This window comes from Nicotiana attenuata, chromosome 5 (assembly GCF_001879085.1).
Source record: "Nicotiana attenuata strain UT chromosome 5, NIATTr2, whole genome shotgun sequence".
Lineage (NCBI taxonomy): Eukaryota > Viridiplantae > Streptophyta > Magnoliopsida > Solanales > Solanaceae > Nicotiana > Nicotiana attenuata.
The window spans coordinates 49,010,581-49,019,995 of NC_031993.1; the positions used below are offsets into that span (position 1 = coordinate 49,010,581).

The 9,415-nt window shown below is 35.1% G+C and overlaps 1 protein-coding gene across 1 annotated transcript; it reads left to right on the forward strand.

Moving 5' to 3' along the window:
- LOC109226199 (protein FAR1-RELATED SEQUENCE 6-like) lies at positions 6,002-7,894 on the forward strand. The gene is made up of 2 exons (XM_019390992.1): positions 6,002-7,667; positions 7,824-7,894. The coding sequence occupies exons 1-2, from the start codon at positions 6,002-6,004 to the stop codon at positions 7,892-7,894; spliced, it is 1,737 nt and encodes a 578-aa protein (XP_019246537.1).

A 9,415-nucleotide genomic window follows, 5' to 3' on the forward strand; every position in this document is an offset into this window, starting at 1 on the left:
CAAGGATTGTCATATAAGTTAAGTCATATAATAGACTTTAATTAGATGCATATCAAGTTTTCATGTCATGCTAGACAAATAAGATATCGAAAACTGATTGCACATATCATTGACTTTATACTTTCAAGTGTTTGAACTGCAGGTCTAAAACTACATGTCTTTCATATGAGACCAAATTCTACTTGAATTGTTTCTCCAGACTTAAGATCTTCATATATATTTAGCGCTATTATAGATGTCGTCGACAAACATTTTATATCGGTTCCAACCTCCTTATTTTTCATAAAGACATAACATAGAGATCTCTTCATTCATATATTTAGGTACCTGAATCTCTCATGAGATTTTATGAAGTGTTATGTCATGTGATCTTCTAGATCACTTGCCTCCTTTATTATGATCATTTTGATCATTTGCTCATCTTCTTTATCAAGAAGTTTATTTGAAACTAATTTGTCTATACGCTTTAAGCGTACCATAGACTTTGTCCTTCTAGGACTTATTCCAATAAGAGCATTTGCAATGAGATATAGTTACTTTCTTTGGGCCAGCAAATGCGTCTGGCATGCTTTGCAATATATTGCAAATGAATTATCCTTTTATGAACTTCAAGTTCATATTATCTTATTCGAGGATCTAGATGTACAAATGATAATTCATTCCACGTAACTTTTTCTCAACTGTTTATCATGTCTCCCCCTCATGTTAGAAAGACTAACTTGTTACCTCAACTTTGAGAATCCACCTTTGTGCGTTATGGTGTTAATCAAAATATACACCGCACATCAATAATAATAAGATAAAATTATTTGGTTCCTGACACTTAACCACTTGTGAGGGGAGAAAATAATATACTTTCGTATATAACGTATATCAAACTGATATAGATAACTTTGTTCTCATAAGCAATTGTTTAGCTATTAAGTAGAGACACTTAATGAATTATTTTGCTAAACCAACTGTGATGTAAACCAACTTATCAAGATGAACTTCTTGAATAGAAAATCTGGAAATTATGCTCGAAATTAAATTATTGAGCAAGTTACCTCGCAAACACCATGTTGCGGGTTATTAATAATCGCACATGTAACCATATCATAGATGCATCTTATGGGGTATACATGGCAGGTGAATGGGCTCATATTCACCTTTGATATTTCCAGCATTCATGGGATTCAATCCCAATTTTAGTTGGTATATTAATTAATGAGAACATGCAACATAGGAGAATTCGTAAAGAACTTTCTAGTTCTTTAATATTTACCCATGTGAATTCTCTTTTATTTTTGCACATCATACTTAAATTGATATGGGTAAACCAATTATGCCAACTGAATAAATTATCAATATTGATAAACTTCAGATTTACACCATGACGTGTGCAATCATCAATAAACTCCAAGTTTATTATGATATGGGTTTTTATGTCAATAAACTTCCACTTTAGTGTGGTATTCTTTTATTTGTGTAGTACAAACTGGAGAATAAAGCGGGTAGCTTTTCACATACATATTATCCCGCTACAAGTTGTAGTAATAGAAGATATTAAATCTTTCATTTATTTATAGTCTCAATATAACCAACCGCTTTCGCTATACTTTGGAAACTGAATAAGTTTCTTTGAGACTTACTACAACACAATACCTTATTGGTAATCAATTGTGTTTCTCCAAAATACTCTTGCAGAGTTCTCAATTAATTTTATACTATCACATATTCATCAACATCCATATGGTGAATATCTCTTTTAAGGAGAAAGTTATACCATTATGGTCATGGTCAAAATTATATGCGAGATATGTTTCTTACATTATTGTTGTCCTTTAATAATCACATTGACCAAAATATTTTGGCGTATAATAGGTACGTGATCAATGACCATTCATGCCATAATAATGACATTGATTTCTTATATCATCTCAAACCTCCTTCTAGAGGTGAGTGTGGTATATTCACTACCACTAGCACGTTCATATTCTTTGAAGAATGAATATGTATTCATAAATCAGATGTTGTCACATTCACATCATGAATTGACCATAATCATCATATATATGTGCTTTATAAAATCTCATGTCAAATCGATGACAAATATTACTTTCACAGAGTAAAGGATTATTTTGAGAATCCTTATTATTCTCATTATCACAATGATGACGATTATAATTTCGTCTAATACCACGTCCACATCCATTGATACCTTCACGGTAATAATTTTGTCTTCTTTCAGACTTATCACATACTGCTATCACATTCTCTTAAGGGAATGAGAATGAAGCAAATTCAATGGGACGGGTTTTCACTTCTTCTGCTCACGATCATACATGACTTTGATCATTGCAAGACATAGAAATTTTACCACTTCGAGTGGTTATAATTTCTTACTAACTCCATTAGAGTTATAATCAAAATTTATCGTCTTTGCTTGTATTTAAAATCAAATTATAGAATGTAAAGAATTTAAACGAGAAAAATAAAGTAAAATACTTACCTTAAATCAAAAATTTAATCATGAAGGAAGTTTATGGAATAGTTGACAATCATTATGCTCAATCCTAAAGCTTCTACTCAATTGGTTAGAGTCTCGTGCTGATAACGTGTTATAAAACAATAAAAGAAGAAAAGAGTATTGCAAAGAAAAGTAGAGAGGGAGAGAATTCTTATTGATACTGGATGAATTACAATGGAATAGAACCCTCTATTTATAGGGAGAGGGTGACTTAGCCACCAAGCAATAAACCCTAGAATCTCTCTAAATATAGACATTTACCATAAATAAAATTCTATTTATAACACTTAAATCTTTCTTCTCAGATTGTCCATCATTTTTTTTCTGAAAATTATTAAATTACTTTATTACAAGTATACTTCCATATAATTTAACATGAAAAAAAATACTTTCTTTTCTCTAGAAGCCGTATTTCAAAAATCCCAGACCTCACCTATAGGATTACACTGGGTGTATTATTATTGATTCCTCAAAAAAGTATAATATTAACGTTGACCTCAAAATTCAAAATATGTACCTTTTTAAGCTATCTTTCCCCCATGAGACCGCCACATTAATTGTATAGAGAAGACGACTTATATATCCGAAGATAGCGTTAGGTCTAGAAGCCTAAGACATTGCAATCAGTCGGAAGCTTCCTATGGTGGAAATTGTTTTCAGCTCTGTTTAATGCTTTGAGTTTTGACTATACTTTTATTGGACTTGCAAGTTACATCCATTAAATAAAGTAAAAATAATACGGTCTAGCCAGTTTTCAGACTGGTCAATTTAAAATAGCCAGCATTTACCAAGTCAATGAAAAATAACCACTATTTTGTTGCAACAGAGACCGGTCCAGCATAATATACTGGAGTTCGGTGCACCTGTGTATGAACTTCCAGCATATTATGCTGGAACTCCAACACACGAAAAGTTCCAGCATAATATACTGGAGATTCGAGCACTTGTGTATGAACTTCCAGCATATTATACTGGATCGGTATACTTTGCTGGAACTCCAGTATATTATGCTGGAGTTCTAGTTTACTTATGCTGGAACTCCATCATATTATGCTGGAGTTCCCGCATACTTATCCTGGAACTCCAGTATAATATGCTGGAGTTCAAGTATACTTATGCTGGAACTCCAGCATAATATACTGGCGTATTTTCCAGGTTTTGAACAGTGTTTTCGCTCAGATTTATCTTTACATAAAAAGTGACTAAATTTCGATTACTTTTGAAACTGGGCTATTTTTGAACGACCACTTGTAAATCTGGCTATTTTTTAATTTCTCACTTAAATAAAAGCTACCCGAGAAAAATGTTAGGAAGAGATTAAAATCTCTCGTCCCAATTTATTTGACACCATTTAACTGAAAGATTTTAAAATCTTATGGTCTAAAGTAAATTTTAGATATTTATATGGTTCTAAATTATCTCATTAAAAATAAAATAAAAATTGAAAGTTAAAATATTTCTAAAATATTGGTAAGTGAAATGTAGTCAAGTTAACGTTTTTAATCAAATGTAGCTGACGATATTAACAATATGCTAGTAGTGGTAATTTGGCAAAATATTCAAAGTCAAGGGTTAAAGAACGCGTGAGTACGGTACGTTGATGATTGTAATTAATTTTCTCATCAAGAATTGGTCATAGGTGTACCCTCTAAAGCCACCAATCATGCTACATTGAATAAAACCCCACCTCCTAAAGTATCTTAACAAAGCAATTAGCTGAAAGTAAACAACAACTACAATATTCTATTCTACTACGTATCTGACTATCCGTGAACATCTCCTACTTTCAGAATAGCACGTAACAAACAATATGGCTTCTTGTTTTGACTGGTAAATGTACAACAAAATGAATTTAATATCTTACAAACCAACAAAAGGATTTAAGTAATATATATAGACATCGACAGACGACAGTGTAATGACTTTTTACAGCATTAGTATGATTTAATATGTTACTTATTATTTATTTCAAGTTATTAATTAATGCTATTAAATAAAGTTATCTGTAATTATTTTTAAGTGACTTGATTGTGTAGATATTACGGTGCACAAAAACTTAAACTCCATACGAAATTAGTGTAAAGATGAACTCAGACAAGCAGTTGCCAACTAGTATATAAACTGGAGCTATGTCGCTTCCCTAGAATTAATTACGAGGAGATAAACAAAATGGATATATTCTTTTCTAAGACAAATAAAAGTTTTATTAAACAGAGTGCTGCTATTCGGCCAAACTCAGCATGGCCCAAAAATGACTACACCCGTGAAATGCCAGTAATGCCCTTGTTTTTTCGTTTGGCTTAATGGCCCTTTTTTCCCTCCAAAATATTTCCCTCCAAAATTAGTTAATAACTTTTGATTATTCCAAAACATTGATCCCATAAATCATCATTCTCTCAGCATGGGAAGATAAAAAGCCTTCGTATATACGAATGACAGCCTTCGTATATACGCTCAATTACGTTTTTTTAAAATATAATTACGTATTTTTGTTAAATACAATTACGTATTTTTTTTTAATTAAATGCAATTTATACGGATGGGAAGATCAAAGGTCTATTATGTATATATCATACCATATACTTATGTTAAGATAGCTTTCATTAAACACATAATTCACCACACTTCCCTTAACCTAAACATGAATACTAACCGAGAAACTAGTTTGGACCCATTAAACCCGAATAACAGTCTAGAAACTAGGTCGGATCAACTAAGGAATGCATTACACATATCATTAGGGTTGAATTCAGACGACAGTTTGATGAATGAAGATGAATCGATCGACATTGATTCAGACGGCAACTTCAATGATGGAGAAAATCCTGTTGACGATGCTGCTGCTCCTGCTGCTGCTGCTGCTGCTGATGATGATGATGATTACGACGGCCATTATTTAGAGGAAGAGGGAGAAGTTGGAGAGGACAGGGAAATGCCTAATGAGTTCAATGAAGAAGATCTTATAATTGGTCCAATTACTGGGATGCGGTTCAGTAGTAAGGATGTTCTGTTTGATTTTTACAAAGAACATACAAGATTATCGGATTTTTGCATTGTCAAAAGAACGTCCAACAAAAAAGGTGGTGATACTGTTAGGTATGTGCAATATGGTTGTGATAGGTCTAGGAAACCAAGGAATAAGCATGTTACCAAGAGGAAGAACTGTCGTGCTAGAATAAATGAAATTTTGGAGGAGAATGGTTCATGGCGTGTTTCAAAGGTGGTAAAAAAACATAATCATCAATTGGAACCAGCACTATCGCGATTGATGGCTGGACACAGATCGCTTAGCAAGTCTCTTAAGAGAACTCTTGCAGCCAAAGATATTGCTGGCTTAAGACCCTCAAAAAATATAAGAGTTGCTGAAGTACTTGCTGGTGGCCCCGAAAATCTGGGTTGTACACCAAGGACTGTAGAAATTATATCTTGAAGAGTAGAAAGCTTCAGTTGCAAGAAGGGGATGCACAATCATTACTCAAGTTCTTCAGTGACATGCAGCAAAAAGATAGGGAATTTTACTACTCCGTAGATGTGGATAGTTTTGGTCGACTTCGTAATGTCGTATGGGTTCATTCACACTCTAAGGTTGCATATGAGGAGTTCCATGATGTAATATGCCTTGATACCACATACCTTGTGAATCGATACAATATGCCATTTGCTTCATTTGTTGGTGTCAATCAGCATAGGCAGTCCATACTTTTGGGATGTGCTCTTATGTCTAGTGAGGATATAACAAGTTACAAAATGGTGCTATCTACATGGCTTGGGGCTCTAAACAATGTTCATCCATTAGCTATCATGACTGACCAATGTGATAGTATAAAGGCTGCCATCAGTGCTATGATGCCAAATACAATACATAGATATTGTATATGGCACATATTCGCAAAGTTGCCTACGAAGTTAAGCGGAGTTCTTGATGGTAAGATTGCAAAGGCAGAATTTAAGGCTTTAGTCCTTGATAGCATTAACGTTGCTGAGTTTGAGAGACGATGGACTGATTTTATTGAAAAATATAACTTAGAGGAAAGGGATTGGTTTTATAAGCTTTATTTGGAGAAGGAGAAATGGGTTCCGGTATACCTAAATGACCACTTTTGGGCTGGGATGTTGTCCACACAAAGAAGTGAAGGAATGCATGCTTTCTTTGACGGATTCATCAACCGGCAAAGCACTTTGAAGCTATTTGTTCAGCAATATGAGTTAGCCATAAGAGCTAAGTTCGAGAAAGAATTGGAAGCTGAATATAGGTCAAGGTGCTTTGAACCAAAATGTTTATCTGAATTTGCATGGGAGGAAAATTTTCAAACATGTTATACTCGTGAAGTGTTTGAATTTTTTCAAGTACAGTTAAGGAAACTGTACCACTGTGAAATCAGCTCCCCTGAAGACCATCAAGCAACAACAGGGGTGGAGAATTACATTATCTCAGATTATTCGTTCAGGAGTTTGAACACTAGAGATCCATTTGTATTCGCAGTTGAATATACACCTATTGGAGAATATCTAAGTTGCAGCTGCAAGTGGTTTGAAACAAGAGGTATTCTATGCTGCCATATACTTAAGGTGTTGTCTCATAAGAGGATTAATAACGTTAATGAGAGGTATATATTGAGAAGGTGGAGAAAAGATGTTGTTCGTCCGCACTTGAAACGTTTCTTTCTTGGAGGTTACCCACGTATGACTTCTGAATACATGATGTACAGGGAACTATTAAAGCATTTTGAACGGGTTTGTGATATAGCATTGGACACTGAAGTGATGAGGCGATATATTAAGTATCATTTGAACAGATTGGAGCATGACCTTTTGAATTGGGATGATGATCAAATGATAATTCCAGATTGGGAATTTGAAGATACACATGATGGTGTGGGTGAGGGTGTGGGTGAGGGTGGGGGTGAAGGTGAGGGTGAGGATGAGGGTGAGGGTGAAGGAAGAAATATAAGAGATCCTAGATACGTAGCTTCTCGTGGACGTCCAAGGTTGAATAGATATAGAGGGCGAATTGATTCATACTTTAGAAGTTCACAAACGGCTGGTGGAAGTGGAGTTAGAGGTAATAGGAGGGGTAGAGGTGGTGGTAGAGGTGGTGGTAGAGGTGGTGGCAGAGGTGTTGGCAGAGGTGGTGGTAAAAGTGGTGGTAGAGGTGGTGGTAGAGGCCGTGGTAGAGGTGGTGGTAGAGGTGGTGGAAATACTGGGCTAGCAGAAGGAATTGAGGTAAAGTATAATAAATTATTATTATATTTTTTTCCGAAAAATACATTGCTTATTAGTGTTATTTACTCTATACAGCAAGATGATGCAACAGTACAAGCACACAGTAGCTTGCCTGATCTTAACGATGAAGCAGACTGGGAGATAGAAGACTTGACCGTTTAGTTTGAGATGATTTAAGTTTGAATCTTATTTAATTTGATTTGATGTAGATTTTTTGAATTTTTTGACGTTGTTTTGTAATAATTTAAACGTGTGAGATAATAATTATCATTGTTAAATATTTCTTCATTTTATTCTTACTTCATTTTATCGAACTACACTAAGAAAATGTGATTAGAAGTGAAAGACTTCATAACATTATAATCAGTTCAAACTAAGAACTAAAATACTCACATTTAGTTACTGTGAGAAAGCACGGGAGAAAATATATTATTGATGTATATACATATGTTACAATGAGCCCTATATATATACACACATAACATGTCCTACTCCTAACATATATTGGATTAGGGTTATTTATTTACTCCTATTTACATGACTATTCTAACACTCCCCCTCAAGCTGGTGCATATAAATCATATGTACCAAGCTTGTTACATATGTAGTTAATACGAGGACCAGTGAGGGACTTGGTGAAAATATCTGCAAGCTGATCATTCGACTTCACAAACTTTGTAGCAATATCTCCCGAGAGTATCTTTTCTCTAACAAAGTGACAGTCAATCTCAATGTGTTTAGTTCTCTCATGGAACACTGGATTTGACGCAATATGAAGAGCAGCTTGATTATCACACACAAGTCCCATCTGACTAATCTCACCAAATTTCAACTCCTTGAGCAACTGTTTGATCCAAATTAGCTCACATGTCGCCATAGCCATTGCTCGATATTCTGCTTCTGCACTAGACCGAGCAACCACATTCTGTTTCTTGCTCTTCCAGGACACCAAATTTCCTCCTACCAAGACACAATATCCAGACGTAGAACGTCTATCAGAAGGTGATCCTGCCCAATCAGCATCTGAGTATCCAACGATCTGCTCATGGCCTCGACCCTCAAACAATAAACCTTTGCCTGGAGCTGATTTTATATACCGAAGAATGCGAACAACTGCATCCCAATGACTATCACACGGAGAATCCATAAACTGACTCACAACACTCACAGAAAAGGAAATGTCAGGTCTTGTCACTGTAAGGTAATTTAATTTACCAACCAACCGTCTATATCTTGCAGGATCGCTAAGAGGTTCCCCCTGTCCTGGCATAAGTTTAGAATTCGGATCCATCGGAGTGTTAACTGGTCTATAACCTGTCATTCTTGTCTCTTCAAGAATATCTAAGGCATACTTTCGTTGTGAGATCACAACACTTGAGCTAGACTGAGCGACCTCAATACCCAGAAAATACTTTAGTTTGCCCAGATCCTTAGTCTGAAAGTGTTGCAAGAGATGTTGCTTCAATTTAGTAATACCATCCTGGTCATTGCCGGTAATAACAATGTTGTCAACATAGACCACCAGATAAATACAGAGACTCGAGGCAGAATGCCGATAGAATACAGAGTGATCAGCTTCACTCTGAATCATGCCAAATTCTCGAATAACTGTGCTGAACTTACCAAACCAGGCTCGAGGAGACTGCTTTAGACCATAAAGTGACCGACGCAAGCGACATACAA

Excerpts from the sequence above, each read along its gene's own strand:
- LOC109226199 (XM_019390992.1), top strand. The coding sequence starts at position 6,002 with ATGCAGCAAAAAGATAGGGAATTTTACTACTCCGTAGATGTGGATAGT. Across the intron at positions 7,668-7,823 it reads AAGTGGTGGTAGAGGTGGTG|TACAAGCACACAGTAGCTTG; the intron begins GTAGAGGCCGTG and ends ATGATGCAACAG.